Here is a 15,261-nt window from a genome sequence, read left to right as displayed (position 1 = left end):
GGAGACACAATACATGTGGGTTCGATCCCTGTATTGTGGATACATCTCCTTCCCGACAGGAGATGTCGGGAAGATCTTCTTGAGGAGGAAATGGCAACCCACTCCAGTATTCTTGCCTGTAAAATTCTATGGACAGAGGAGCCTGGCAGGATGCAGTCCATGGAGTCACAAAGAGTCGGACAAGACTGAATGCAAGTGCACACACACACACACACAGAACAAACACTTTGGACATGGGATTGCTGCTGCTGCTAAGTCACTTCAATCGTGTCCGACTCTGTGCGACCCCATAGACGGCAGCCCACCAGGCTCCGCTGCCCCTGGGATTCTCCAGGCAAGAACACTGGAGTGGGTTGCCATTTCCTTCTCCAATGCATGAAAGTGAAAAGTGAAAGTGAAGTCGCTTAGTCGTGTCTGACTCTTCGCGACCCCATGGACTGCAGCCTACCAGGCTCCTCCGTCCATGGGATTTTCCAGGCAAGAGTACTGGAGTGGGGTGCCATTGCCTTCTCCACATGCGATTGCTAATGGCTTCCTAATACTGCAGCCTTAGAGTATTCCAACTGTCCCTTTTATGCCTACTCTTTCTCCTGTAAATTTTAGTGCTTCGTCAATGTCTCCTGCATTTTCTCCATTTGAGTGTCTCATTGCTTTCCTATCAAGGCCCTGATGCTAGTTATTGGTAGCAAGAGTGGCCCAAGGCCTCAGAGAATCCACAAGGCATTTTGACATTGAGTTTCTCATGCTTGAAGAGAACAGAAGGGCCACCTATCAGGAAGTTAGTGAAATCCTAGTAATTCTATGTATGTGCTGGCAACCTCATTACTCAAATTATCACTGATGGTATCACAGAATGAGTGAAAGGAAGACTTTTGGAGCTGTGGTCTTTATTTGTTAAAAGGACAGTAGTGGTGTCTGTGTGAAGACTGTACTGTTACATGGCTACTTCTGTTAGCCCAAAGGATTATACGAAGGAGAAAGAACAAAATGAAGGTCCTGAATCATCTTTAAAACAGTCCTTATTTACTTAAGGCTTGGGTAAATAAGGCTGAAGATCAACTCCAGAATCTGATTTGAAGGGTGATGGGATTGCCGTACTGAATAAAATGGGCAAAACCAATACCATTAGGTCTTTTTCTAAATATATTTTTAATAATTTTATTTTTTAATTTACTGTCTGTGCTGGATTTTCATTGCTTTTCTCTAGTTGTGGCCAGTGGAGCTACTCTCCAGTTCCAGTGCACGGCCTTCTCATTGTGGTGGCTTCTCTTGTCGCTGAGCACTGGCTCTGGGGCATGTGGGCTCAGTAGTTGTGGCACAAGAGCTTAACTGCTCCATGGCATGTGAGATCTTCCCAGACCAGGGATCTAACCGGTAACTTCTGCATTGGCAAATAGATTCCTCACCACTGGACCACTAGACAGGCCCACTGTTAGTTCCTGATAATGGGGTAATGGTGGGGAAAGAGTGAAACATGTGTTGATAATATGTGATGAAATACTGAGGCTCAGAATGTTTAACTCCTAAAACCCTACAGAACATGACTTGCCAGAAGACATATTTGTCTTCACGCCTCCCCATTCAAGGAAACCAACTCTCACATAAATCAGCATTCCCATATAGTAAGAGGACTTCCAATTGGTTCGGAGAATGGCAGTTCTATTCAGAACTCATTTCTATTACCATTCACAATCCCCAGGCTCATGACAAGCTAGATCCTAATATAGCCAAAGTCAAGGGATATCCAGGAGGTGACAACCTTATACACTGAAATAACTGCAAATCTTTGCCAATTTTTATCAGTAGGAGTCCAGTTAGCATGTAAGGGAATGGATTGATTCTAAGGATTTTAAATCAAGAAGGTGAACTACAATGTTAGATCAGGCCAATTTATCTATAGGAACATTCATCTGGGATTTAGTATTTTATTGTCTTGAGCAGGTGGGAGTGACTGGTTAATTGAACCTTTGATTCAATGATAGCTTACATAGTAAAAAAGTTGAAATGGCAGAATGTTCTTGGCATAGCAAAGTAAAATTCCAAAATCTCAAGAATGTAAGAATATTGGGAAAGGATCTATTATAAATAACAATACCCTGCAAGGGCCTGTGGGACATCTCCTTCACCAAAAAATTACACTGGTGAGGAAATAACCAGCATGCTTGAGAAGCTTCCTGGTAACTGTCTTCTCTAGGCTGGAGAGAACAATGATAGATGTTGCAAACAGATCTGAGCTTCTTAATTTAAAGATATATATTGTGATCTTCTGAGATGGCAGAAGCTATGTGGTAGAAATTAATTTCAGGAAGGTAAGGCTGCCTTAACAAGCCACAGGGATGAGGTAAAGATCAATGTGTTTTGTGCCACAGGGTTCTATGGGAATGACTAATGGGTTTCAGATTCCCCAAGAATGAAAAAACACTTGGAATACCAAACTGCTAGCTGTCTTACATGGACAGAAACCCTCTAGGTCTTGTGGGCAAAAATCCAACTTCAGTCACCACAGTGGGATTCATGATCTCTTATCCACTGCCTAGACCTAAGTATATTCACATATCCAGAGTCACATAAGTTTAGGTGGAGACAGAGTCCATGAAACCTGGCCATAGCTGTATGCTATGAATTTTCCTCATAGCCATTTCAGAACCACCTGTGGCCATTTATGACAGTGACTGTGAACTGGGAGAAGGATAATACCAAATCCTTCCACAGGTTATTAGACAGTTGTATTATATTACCTCTGAATTGCCATTAATCCCTGGAACCCAAAATACAACTATGGCCCACCAGTCAAGTGGGAGCTTATGGAAGCCAAGGTATATATGAAGACTTCACCCAAGCCCATCTTACAGTACCACAGGAATAAGTGCACTCAGTAATGGAAAGAATCCTTACACTGGTTCCCTGACCCAGGGTAGGAGGGCTATTATAAAAAGACAAGAACAGTGCTGTCTAATGCAAAATGAATCACATATATAATTTAAAATTTTCTAATAGTCACATTTTTAAAAGGTGGAATTCATTTTCATAATATATTTAATAAATACCATTTCAACATGTGTTTTTTTTTAATTTATTTAATTAGAGACTAATTACTTTACAATATTGTATTGGTTTTGCCATACATAAACATGAATCCGCCACGGGTGTACACGTGTTTCCCACCCTGAACCCCGCCCCCCACCTCCCTCCCCGTACCATCCCTCTGGGTCATTCCAGTGCACCAGCCCCAAGCATCCTGTATCCTGCATCTAACCTGGACTGGCGATTAGTTTCTTATATGATATTATGCATGTTTCAATGCCATTCTTCCAAATCATCCCACCCTCTCCCTCTCCCACAGAGTCCAAAAGACTGTTCTATATATCTGTGTCTCTTTTGCTGTCTCGCATACAGGGTTATCGTTACCTCTTTCTAAATTCCATATACATGCGTTAGTATATTGTATTGGTGTTTTTCTTTCTGGCTTACTTCACTCTGTATAATAGGTTCCAGTTTCATCTACCTCATTAGAACTGATTCAAATGTATTCTTTTTAATGGCTGAGTGATACTCCATTGTGTATATGTACTTCAGCTTTCTTATCCATTCATCTGCTGATGGACATCTAGGTTACTTTCATGTCCTGGCTACTATAAACAGTGCTGTGATGAACATTGGGGTACACGTGTCTCTTTCAATTCTGGTTTCCTCAGTGTGTATGCCCAGCAGTGGGATTGCTGGGTCATAAGGCAGCTCTATTTCCAGTGTTTTAAGGAATCTCCACACTGTTCTCCATAGTGGCTGTACTAGTTTGCATTCCCACCAACAGCGTAAGAGGGTTCCCTTTTCTCCACATCCTCTCCAGCATTTATTGCTTGTAGACTTTTGGATCGCAGCCATTCTAACTGGCATGAAATGGTACCTCACTGTGGTTTTGATTTGCATTTCTCTGATAATGAGTGCCAAAGAATGCTCAAACTACCGCACAATTGCACTCATCTCACACGCTAGTAAAGTAATGCTCAAAATTCTCCAAGCCAGGCTTCAGCAATGTGTGAACCGTGAACTTCCTGATGTTCAAGCTGGTTTTAGAAAAGGCAGAGGAACCAGAGATCAAATTGCCAATATCCACTGGATCATGGAAAAAGCAAGAGAGTTCCAGAAAAACATCTATTTCTGCTTTATTGACTATGCAAAGCCTTTGACTGGTGGATCACAATAAACTGTGGAAAATTCTTCAAGAGATGGGAATACCAGACCACCTGACCTGCCTCTTGAGAAATTTGTATGCAGGTCAGGAAGCAACAGTTAGAACTGGACATGGAACAAAAGACTGGTTCCAAATAGTAAAACAAGTACGTCAAGGCTGTATATTGTCACCCTGTTTATTTAACTTATATACAGAGTACATCATGAGAAACGCTGAACTGGAAGAACCACAAGCTGGAATCAAGATTTCCGGGAGAAATATCAATAACCTCAGATGTGCAGATGACACCACCCTTATGGCACAAAGTGAAGAGGAACTAAAAAGCCTCTTGATGAAAGTGAAGGTGGAGAGTGAAAAAGTTGGCTTAAAGCTCAACATTCAGAAAACGAAGGTCATGGCATCTGGTCCCATCACTTCATGGGAAATAGATGGGGAAACAGTGGAAACAGTGTCAGACTTCATTTTTCTGGGCTCCAAAATCACTGCAGATGGTGACTGCAGCCATGAAATTAAAAGACGCTTACTCCTTGGAAGAAAAGTTATGACCAACCTAGATAGCATATTCAAAAGCAGAGACATTACTTTGCCAACAAAGGTCCGGCTGTGGTCATGTATGGATGTGAGAGTTGGACTGTGAAGAAGGCTGAGCACCGAAGAATTGATGCTTTTGAACTGTGGTGTTGGAGAAGACTCTTAAGAGTGCCTTGGACTGCAAGGAGATCCAACCAGTCCATTCTGAAGGAGATCAGCCCTGGGATTTCTTTGGAAGGAATGATGCTAAAGCTGAAACTCCAGTACTTTGGCCACCTCATGTGAAGAGCTGACTCATTGGAAAACAGTCTGATGCTGGGAGGGATTGGGGGCAGGAGGAGAAGGGGACGACAGAGGATGAGATGGCATCACTGACTCGATGGACGTGAGTCTGAGTGGACTCCGGGAGTTGGTGTTGGACAGGGAGGTCTGGTGTGCTGCGATTCATGGGGTTGCAAAGAGTTGGATACGACTGAGCGACTGATCTGATCTGATCTGATCTGATAATGAGTGATGTTGAGCATCTTTTCATGTGTTTGTTAGACATCTGTATGTCTTCTTTGGAGAAATGTCTATTTAGTTCTTTGGCCCATTTTTTGACTGGGTCATTTATTTTTCTGGAATTGAGCTGCAGGAGTTGCTTGTATATTTTTGGGATTATTTGTTTCTCAGTTGCATCATTTGCTATTATTTTCTCCCAATCTGAAGGCTGTCTTTTCACCTTGCTTATAGTTTCCTTTGTTGTGCAGAAGCTTTTAATTTTAATTAGGTCCCATTTGTTTATTTTTGCTTTTATTTCCAATATTCTGGGAGGTGGGTCATAGAGGATACTGCTGTGATTTATGTCGGAGAGTGTTTTGCCAATGTTCTCCTCCAGGAGTTTTATAGTTTCTGGTCTTATGTTTAGATCTTGAATCTGTTTTGCGTATGGTGTTAGAAAGGGTTCTGGTTTCATTCTTTTACAAGTGGTTTTTTCCCCAGCACCACTTATTAAAGAGATTGTCTTTAATCCATCGTATATTCTTGCCTCCTTTGTCAAAGATAAGGTGTCCATAGGTGCGTGGATTTATCTCTGGGCTTTCTATTTTGTTCCATTGATCTATATTTCTGTCTTTGTGCCAGTACCATACTGTCTTGATGACTGTGGCTTTGTAGTAGAGCCTGACATCAGGCAGATTGATTCCTCCAGTTCCATTCTGCTTTCTCAAGATTGCTTTGGCTATTCGAGGTTTTTTGTATTTCCATACAAATTGTGAGATTATTTGTTCTACCTCTGTGAAGAATACTGTTGGTAGCTTGATAGGGATTGCACTGAATCTATAGATTGCTTTGGGTAGTATACTCTTTTTCACTATATTGATTCTTCTGATCCATGAACATGGTATATTTCTCCATCTATTAGTGTTCTCTTTGATTTCTTTCACCAGTGTTTTATAGTTTTCTATATATAGGTCTTTAGTTTCTTTAGGTAGATATATTCCTAAGTATTTTATTATTTTCGTTGCAATGGTGAATGGAATTGTTTCCTTAATTTCTCTTTCTATTTTCTCATTATTAGTATATAGGAATGCAAGGGATTTCCGTGTGTTGATTTTATATCCTGCAACTTTACTATATTCATTGATTAGCTCTAGTAATTTTCTGGTAGAGTCTTTAGGGTTTTCTCTGTAAAGGATCATGTCATCTGCAAACAATGAGAGTTTTACTTCTTCTTTTCCAATTTGGATTCCTTTTATTTCTTTTTCTGCTCTGACTGCTGTGGCCAAAACTTCCAAAACTATGTTGAATAGTAGTGGTGAGAGTGGGCACCCCTGTCTTGTTCCTGACTTTAGGGGAAATGCTTTCAACTTTTTACCATTGAGGATAATGTTTGCTGTGGGTTTGTCATATATAGCTTTTATTATGTTGAGGTATGTTCCTTCTATTCCTGCTTTCTGTAGAGTTTTTATCATCAATGGGTGTTGAATTTTGTCAAAGGCTTTCTCTGCATTTACTGAGATAACCATATGGCTTTTATTTTTCAATTTGTTAATGTGGTATATTCAACATGTGGTATTATCCATATGCGTGTGCTCAGTCTTAGTCATATCAGACTCTCTGTGACATTATGGACTGTAGCCCACCAGGCTCCTCTGTCCATGGGCTTTTCTGGCAAGAATACTGGATGGGGGTTGCCATTTCCTCCTCCAGGGGATCTTCCTGACCCAGGGATTGAACCTGTGTCTCCTGTATTGCTGGCAGATTCTTTACCACTGGACCACGGGGAAGCCCATGTGTACAGGTGCTTAATAGCCACAGATGGCTAGTGGCTACCATACTGGAAATCACAGCCCTTAGAACTGTCATTTCTTCCAAGACAGTAAACTAAAACCAAAAGATGCTGGGGTGGTCATTCCTACTACAAACCCATTTAAACTGTTTGTTAGGCTAATGCAAGACCTAGATGGTTCTGTGGATGAATGAAGATTTAGTTATATCAGAATAGCAAATACAGAAGGAGTTCTAGCTATATTATCTTTGTTGGAGCGTATTAACACAGCCCCTGACACCATGTATGGAACTACCAACCTAATTTCTTTTAAAAGTAATTCCTTATCAATAAAGATAATCTGAAGCAGTTTGCCTTTACAGTGCAGGGACACATACTTTCACCATCTTACCCTAAGGCTAGGTCAACTCTCCTCTCTTTGCCATAATATAGGGCAAAGAAATCTTGTTCATCTTGACATCTCACATAACATCAACCTGGGGCATTACCTTCATGGTAGTATACCAATTGGATTTGGTGAGCAGGAAGTAGTAAACACTAAAATGTCTTATTAAGATATATGCCAGAGGATAGGAGGTGATCTCTATGAAAACTTTAGATACCTGCAGCAATGGTGAAATTTTAGGGGCCCAGTGATGCAGGCATGTGGAAACAGAGCTTCTACAGTAAATGATAAGTTGCTGTACCTTGTACCTTTCATCATGAAGGAGGAGGCAGAAAATGAGGTGCCCCCTCTTTGAATTTTAGAAACAAGATATACTATGTTTGGGTATTCCACTCTGATACACGTATTCAATAATCCACAAGGCTGTCAACCTTGAGAGAGGACTGGGGCAAGAAAGGTATACTGGGACTGCAGTATACCTCTCCTGCAATGAAAGCTGCCATGTAGATCTCTGGCTCTAGGATCCAGCAATGCCATGATTTTTGGAAATACATGTGTCAAGCAAAGATGGTGTGTGATGTAATTGCTACTGCAGGATCGGAGCACAGATCCCCAGTGGAGGAAATATATGTGCTCTTTTCAATAATGATTTGCCATTTGAAAAGTAGCTCCTAATTTGCTATTGGACTCTTGTTAAGACTGAGTATTAGGACACGAAACTCCAAATGACTGTGTGGCTCAAACTATACAAAATGAACTATGTGTTAATCTGATTCAACATACAAAATAAGATGTGCATAAGAGCACTTCACTATTAAATGAAATGGACCACACAGGTCTGGGAAACCCAGGTATATACTTCATGAGCAAGTAGCTCATGTGTCTCTGATACCTGCCACTACTGCTTCACAATCTCACAATCTGGCCTCATGGGGTGTTCTCAATGACCAATTAACATAGGATAAAACTGCATGAACCCAGCCTGTGAATGGACTGCATGGCATTTGGTACTAGCTGCAACTATTGTACTAGAGGCCCAATGAAGAGGGCTCCCCCTAAATACTAGTAGTGAAAAGATAACCCCTCCAGCTGTACAGTTTGCATGTAAGAAAAGATAGATGAGGAAATGATAGATGGCATGGCCATATAGTCAAGGACTTAGAAAAACAAGACTGGAAGATTGGAGATAGAAGGTTTCGGGGAGAGTTATGCATATGTGCCTCTTAGACCTGGTACAAAATATGACAATGTGGTATTTTACATGAATTCCCTCCAGAGGGCATCCATTGTGGAGGATGCTTTGAGTAGTCTAGAAAAGATTACGTGATGGGTGACTCAAAACAATCAGATAATCTATACTATGGGTATTAGATTCTTTACCTAGTTACCCTAGTGCCTGCTTAAGTGGCCCATGTGAAAAGAGGGGCAATAATGGAAACTCTATAACTTCAACAACATAGATTTCACCTGCTCTGTGACTAATGTAACTACCACAACTGCTGAGTTCACCACCTTCCAATGATGGGACCCTGATATGGCACTGTTCTCCAAGGGGATCAACCAGTTGATTAGTGACTGGCGGATTACAATGAACTTTCTACCTGAAGGAGGGAGAAATTTATTCTCATAGGAATTGATAGATATTCAGGATATAGATTTACCTCCCCTTCCTTCGGTGCTTTTGTATGCTCCTCTTCACCTGGATGTAACAGAATGCCTTTAAGAACACTATAGTATTCCTTAAAATATTGACTTTAAGCAGGAAATTCTTTTCAAGGCAAAGGAAATACAGGAATGGTCCCAAACCATTTCCAGATTTCACTAGCCATATTTCACGCCACATTATCCAGAATCATTGGGTCACATGGAGTATACTGGCCCACAAGTGGCATGGTTCATGTATGATTGCTAGCTGGGATAAGTTTGAGTATGTTCTGTAGCATATGATAAATGCCTAAAGTCATCTATCTTCCCCATTGCCATAGCACATGTTTGATTACAAAGAGGTTAAGGTAGTAGTGGCCACAATACATCAAATAACCCACTTAAAGGGTTTTCACTTCCTGTGCTAAAACCTTGGGATTGCTGGTTTTGGAGATGTCAATGCCCAAACGTTTCCACCAGGGATCAGAGTTCTGTTACTATTTTACTGAAAGCTGAGACTACTCCCTGCCTATATGGGGCTTTTCAAGCTACTGAATTAACAGAAAGAGACATAGGCTATTGGCTGGTAAACTTTTCAGATTACTAAAATGATTTGGGGTTGTTGCTATATGATATGGGCAAGGACAACTAAGTTAGAAGCTTAGCAGATTTACTGGAACATCTCTAACAAAAACTTGTCCAGTAATTCTGGTTATTGAAAAGCTATAGTAATCCAAGGATGAAAAGGTCACCAAATACTTAAAACGTTTAGGAATTAGGCTGTGATTACCCATCAAAGAACCTTGTCCAGCCCAGGTGCTAAAAAGAGGGTAAAAGTAAGGGGAAGATGGAATAAGCAGTGAAAGAAGAAAATTATAATGACCAACTTGAGCTTTCTGATCAGTTAGAGAAGCATGGACTTTGGCAGCTATGTTTTATGCTTCATCTATTATGAACAGCATTGGTGATGGCTAGTATTTTGAATTCAAAGTATGTCTGAGCTAATATCACACCTTAATGAAGCAGTAGTTGGATGACACCCATCTGTCCCTTTCCTCTCTCTGTTAAACTCCCCTTATTAGCCAATTTGAGCGTATCTGTTTATATATCTGCAAAAGCCATAACGTAGTATACCAAATTGCAAATTCATAATGGCAATTATAGAGACTTATATCTTTTTTTGTTTGAACCTCAAAGTAGCAAAGTATTTATTTACAAAATTTACAGTTTCATAGGGAATGCCCTAGCTGTGAAGTGGTTAGGACTATGTGTTTTCACTGCAGGGTCACAGGTTTGATCCCTGGTACAGGAACTAAGATCTTGCAAGCCATATAGAACAGCCAAAAAAAAAAAAAAAATTATAGTTTCTTAGAAACAGCTTTGCTCTATGCACATAAACTTTATAATTATATTGAACCATATAAATTATGGTGTCTGGCCTTGCCAAAGCCAATGTAAGGGGCTTACTTTTGAGCACCATCTTTCCCTCCCCTCACTCCACTAGACACCAAATAGGAGCCCCTAGATGAGCCATGCCTAATATGTATAAAGAAACTGAGTGTAGCTGCCCAGCTCAGTCTAATACAAAAACCAAGGTGTCTTGACTTCTTAGACACTACCCACAGGGATTAACCTCTTAAAAGAGCAAAAAAGAAATCAAGGAAACAGAAATTGAGGTGAAGGTTAAATGTCTTCTGGAGGTGTCACCAGACAATGAACCTTGAATCTAGCAATCACCAGGTACAGTAAACGTATACAGCAAACCATGATACTGAAAACAACACAATTTTGTAAATTTTGCAAAAAGTGAAATACATGCTTACAGCTATATTTTTGCCTCAACTTCATTCCCATGGAAAGCTACGTTTTATATTAATATAATCCTTTGTCAACTGACTAATGCTTTAATAAGCCAGAGCTCATGGCCAGCTAAAGGAAATAACTGTCAGGTCTTAAAAGTATTTTTCAATAAGAATACTTCTTATAATAAAACAATACCACTTTAATATATAATTTTCACAGCATAATTTCTAATTAAAATATAATGTGTCATGGTTGGAGATGAGTAAACTGCCTTAAGTCAGGGAAGAATATAAAGCATATACTTAAAATATTTTAATATTTCATTAATTTTATTTTTTAATTGAGTTAATGTCTAAATAGTTTTACATATTTCTCATTCATGTTAAAAAACTGGGTAAAGCCTTAAGGATTAACAGGAAAAATGTAAAGAAAGATAATACAAGCATTACCTCACAACCCACAGTACTCTGTCAATTTGTCAAAGTAGATGAAAATATCACTTTCATCATATCTTCATATTAAAATTAAATTTTAATATGTCATTATGAACAGAAGGAGCATATAAAACTGGCTTAAGAGTATTCTATATTAATTTTCCACCTTTAACTTCTTGGTTATAGCAATTCATGCTAAAAATCAAATGAAATCCATTCAGATTTCTAATCATTCTTTTGCTTTTATGTACTATATTGTGGCATTTAAAAAAATCAAACAGTCTAGATTTTTCTAATGATTTATGAAGCAGAGAAAAGTTTCAGAGAGCATCCAATGACTATGGTTTGAAAGTTAAAGAAACAAGGAGAGTTAAAATGAAATATAAAATACTCTCACAGCCAATTTTCTTTCTTTTTTTTTTAATTAATTAATTAATTTATTTATTTAAAATTTTATTTTTAAACTTTACATAATTATATTAGTTTTGCCAACAATTTTCTAATGAACATAATATTTTCAAGTTTAAAATAGTTATATTTGACACCCCCTGAAGTCCCAGCCCAGGTACTCTATCAGTCAAAAAACATCACAGCTTTCCTCTCCTCTATGCTAACATCAACATGTAACTATATTTTTTTTTACTGGGTTTTCCATTATTCTGGATTAACCACAATTACTTCATTAATAATTATAAAATTTAAAAATTATAGAAAATCTATTAACAGATGTTTTCATCAATGGCTTGAAACTCTTCAGTTGACAGTACTCCTTTCTGCCAAGTCTATAAATTTAAAAAAGAAGGGCCAAATGCATCCTGCAAAATCTGTCAATTATTCAATGTATACAAAAAAAAAAAATCATCTACCTCATTCTCAGCTATGTACCAAAGCTATAAGTTGCTTTGAATTATTCTATAGCACACTTCTGAATTCCCACATTTTAGTTTTCTTCTTAAAGAGCTGGTGCCACTTACCAGAGTGGGTCCTGAGGTGTCCTGTGAGGGCGTCCCTTCTTCTACAGGCATAGCTACAGAAAGGACATTTGAACGGCTTCTCTCCAGAGTGTAACTTTATGTGTCTCAGAAGGTTGCCCTTCTGAGTAAAAGAAGCTCCACACTGGTTACAATGAAACGGACGTTCACCTGCAGAAGGGTAAAGAGGTGGGGAAGATCAAGTAGGTTATGTGCAAGTGACTAATTGGATCTACAATGTTAACCAGAACCAGTTCTCTGTGCTGAGAATGTCCATCTCCCTCCTATGTCCTCTAAACCTTTATCTTCCTCGAATTTGCTTTGCTAATACCAAAGTCCCAAACTTTAGGACAAGTGCCATTTCCTTTCTTCGTATAAATTTTACAGGATTCTTGTCACTGACTGGAAAGAACAACAGTCAGAACATTGGCCACTGGTTGAACAACTAGGTGCCATCAATTAACTGGTTTTACAGGTTGCTTTACATACAATATTTCAAACCACAGGATGGCATTACTAGTTTGGTATTAATAACTTCAATTTACAAATAAACAAACGGAAGTTCAAATATCAAAGCATCTGATTACAGTCACAGATAATAAGTACTGGAGCTGAACATGACTCTTGGTCAATCTGACGACAAAATCTTGCTCTCTTTATTGTACCATGCTATTATCTCTTTAAAAAAAAAAAGTGACAGAAACTTTGAGCTGAAAAGGACCTATAGTCTAACTCTCTAGATGATCATTTTCTTATCAGGGGGCCAAAGAGGTTCAGTGAATGAACTGGGTTACAAAGCTCATTACCACAAATATCTCAAAATAGAGCTTAGGTCTACAGATTTACCCAGTCATTAACAATAAAACCTGTGGCAAAATTTCCTGATAGAATCAGAGAAAATCCAAAGAAAATTATTCGTTCAGATATTTCCCATACATATATTCTCTTTTTCTTGTGAAAATAATTTATTTGATGGGAACGTTTTCTACTATTACTGATATTGCTCTAAAATTGTTTAAGCCAGAATTATCAGTTGTCTGTCAACTGACAGCCATCAACAGGCTGTTAAGAGAGTCACCCAAGTTAAAAACATGTAGTTTGGTGAGCATGTGAAATTGGTAAGTAGGATCAAACTAATAACATCACCAAACCATCATGAACTACTAGGAGGGATAAATAAAATAAACTATGGTCACCTTCTAGCAGTTACCACTGCACATTCTATCATATAAATTATAAAGCCTAAAGAAAAACTGACAGATCAGATGTATCTTGAAATCTGTAGTTCTTGTTCATTTTGGAATTCAATGATATACATATATATATATATATATATATATATAAAGGTAACCTGTGCGTGTGTGGGTAGCAAAGTTTTAGGTTTTTTTCTTTGGCGATCTTATGATGTAAGTTTACAAAAAGTCCCTATATTGATGGTTGAAAAAGAATTATCCATAATGTTAACATTACCTTAAATTTTATCTAGTTTAATTTGTTTGATTCATTTGGTAAAACTGAAAAATTAGCACTAAATACAGGTTAAAATGGAGACATTTAACCTAAAACCTCTCATATAATATCTTATAAAATAATCAAAGTTTAAAAATAAACTTAATTTTGGTAAATCATTTAAAAAATTTTATACACACAGACATACACACATATACAACTTAATTCTTTGACTTTTTCCAATGGAATAACAGCCTAAAGGTTTTTAAAATCATAATATTCTACTCCTCACTCATGTCATGGAATTAGTAATAAAAAGGAAAGAGGATTTTATTATTGAAATTAACTTTTTAGAGAGTAAAAAAAATAGCAAACGCAAATTACACATTTTAATAAATATATTTGATTTAACTTTTGAAATCCTATGTAAGGTTTCCCAGGCAACCACAAATTAGTACTCAATAACTATAAAACAAATTAGTATTTGAACAAAAATACTTGAAATCATATTTGCCTTGGGAAAATACTCCTGGTAGAATGCTAAATTTGATTTTATTTAAGCCTCCTACAATCCTTGAGTTGAAATATTTTAAAATCCCTAATTTAGGTTACTGAATTCATCATTCAAAATAATGCTAATCTGAAAAATAACAGTAAGGATCATTTTTAAAAATAACTGTTAATTCACTTAATTATGAGACTAATGACAGGGTAATTTAGCTGTTACATTTACAAAATACTCCAGATATCCTCAAATATTTTTAATAAGAATTATTTCTGTATTTATATGATCATCTTAAAGGGGTAGGAGAAATGTCTAATTATAGCCAGAAACATTGCCCTGTTGCTGAGTAAGTCTTAGTGAGAAGGTGTTTTCTAATTCTGTTCCCATGGCCATGGGAAGGGAAGAAAGAGGCATGAGGAAGGTAACGGTCATGAGCCCAGTTGTGGTGAGAGGAAAGAGACTGGCAATAATGCACTTTGATTTCAAGCACATGAAGCTTTGAGAAATGATTTTCCTGGCCTACATCTTACAGAGATATGTATAAAATTATCTGATAATTAACTGAAAGGTTCAGTTGACTAACTGTATTGTCTATGTAACTTGAAACAATACATCTCAGTTATTTTTTAATAATTCTTTTTTTTAATACATAGCCTGAATCAATTGGTCCTTTTCAAGTTGGTTTAAATATATATTAAATATTACATATTGCCTAAAATATATATATTAATGACATTCATCTCAGGTAAAAACAACTTTCAGGAGAAATTTACAAACTTACTAAACACATCAGTAACTCTATCGAGTTTAGGTTTAATTCAAAAACATTAAGTAGGCTATTGTATCTGTGATAATCTTGTGATGGGTGGGCAGCGAAGTCAGATTAAGAACTCTGGATTCAGGAGAACAATTAAGATGTAGTCATGAAGCCACGTTATTGTTCATTTCCATCCTAAATCTGTTTCTTTTTTTTAAATCAATCTACTCATCTAGTCAAGGACCATTTTTATTCACTGAGTGAAATCATCTACTATTCTTATTATGGAATAAATTATATTTCAATATTTTATATATTTTC

General features: G+C 37.7%; 1 protein-coding gene across 25 annotated transcripts in view; it reads right to left on the bottom strand.

Moving 5' to 3' along the window:
* Positions 1–15,261, bottom strand: part of IKZF2 (IKAROS family zinc finger 2) — a 187,217-nt gene that overhangs the window by 56,427 nt on the left and 115,529 nt on the right. For all 25 annotated transcript variants that reach the window (XM_086341813.1, XM_086341882.1, XM_086341768.1 and 22 more), the window contains one exon: positions 12,233–12,400. In XM_086341813.1, the coding sequence (XP_086197939.1) occupies positions 12,233–12,400 (168 nt within the window). The remainder of the gene's footprint in view (positions 1–12,232; positions 12,401–15,261) is intronic.

Source organism: Bos grunniens, chromosome 2 (assembly GCF_055505025.1).
Source record: "Bos grunniens cultivar Pamir isolate PY7600 chromosome 2, Bosgru_T2T1.0, whole genome shotgun sequence".
Classification (NCBI taxonomy): domain Eukaryota; kingdom Metazoa; phylum Chordata; class Mammalia; order Artiodactyla; family Bovidae; genus Bos; species Bos grunniens.
The sequence above is the reverse complement of the archived record's forward strand: the minus strand, read 5'-3'. Positions and strand labels throughout refer to the sequence as shown.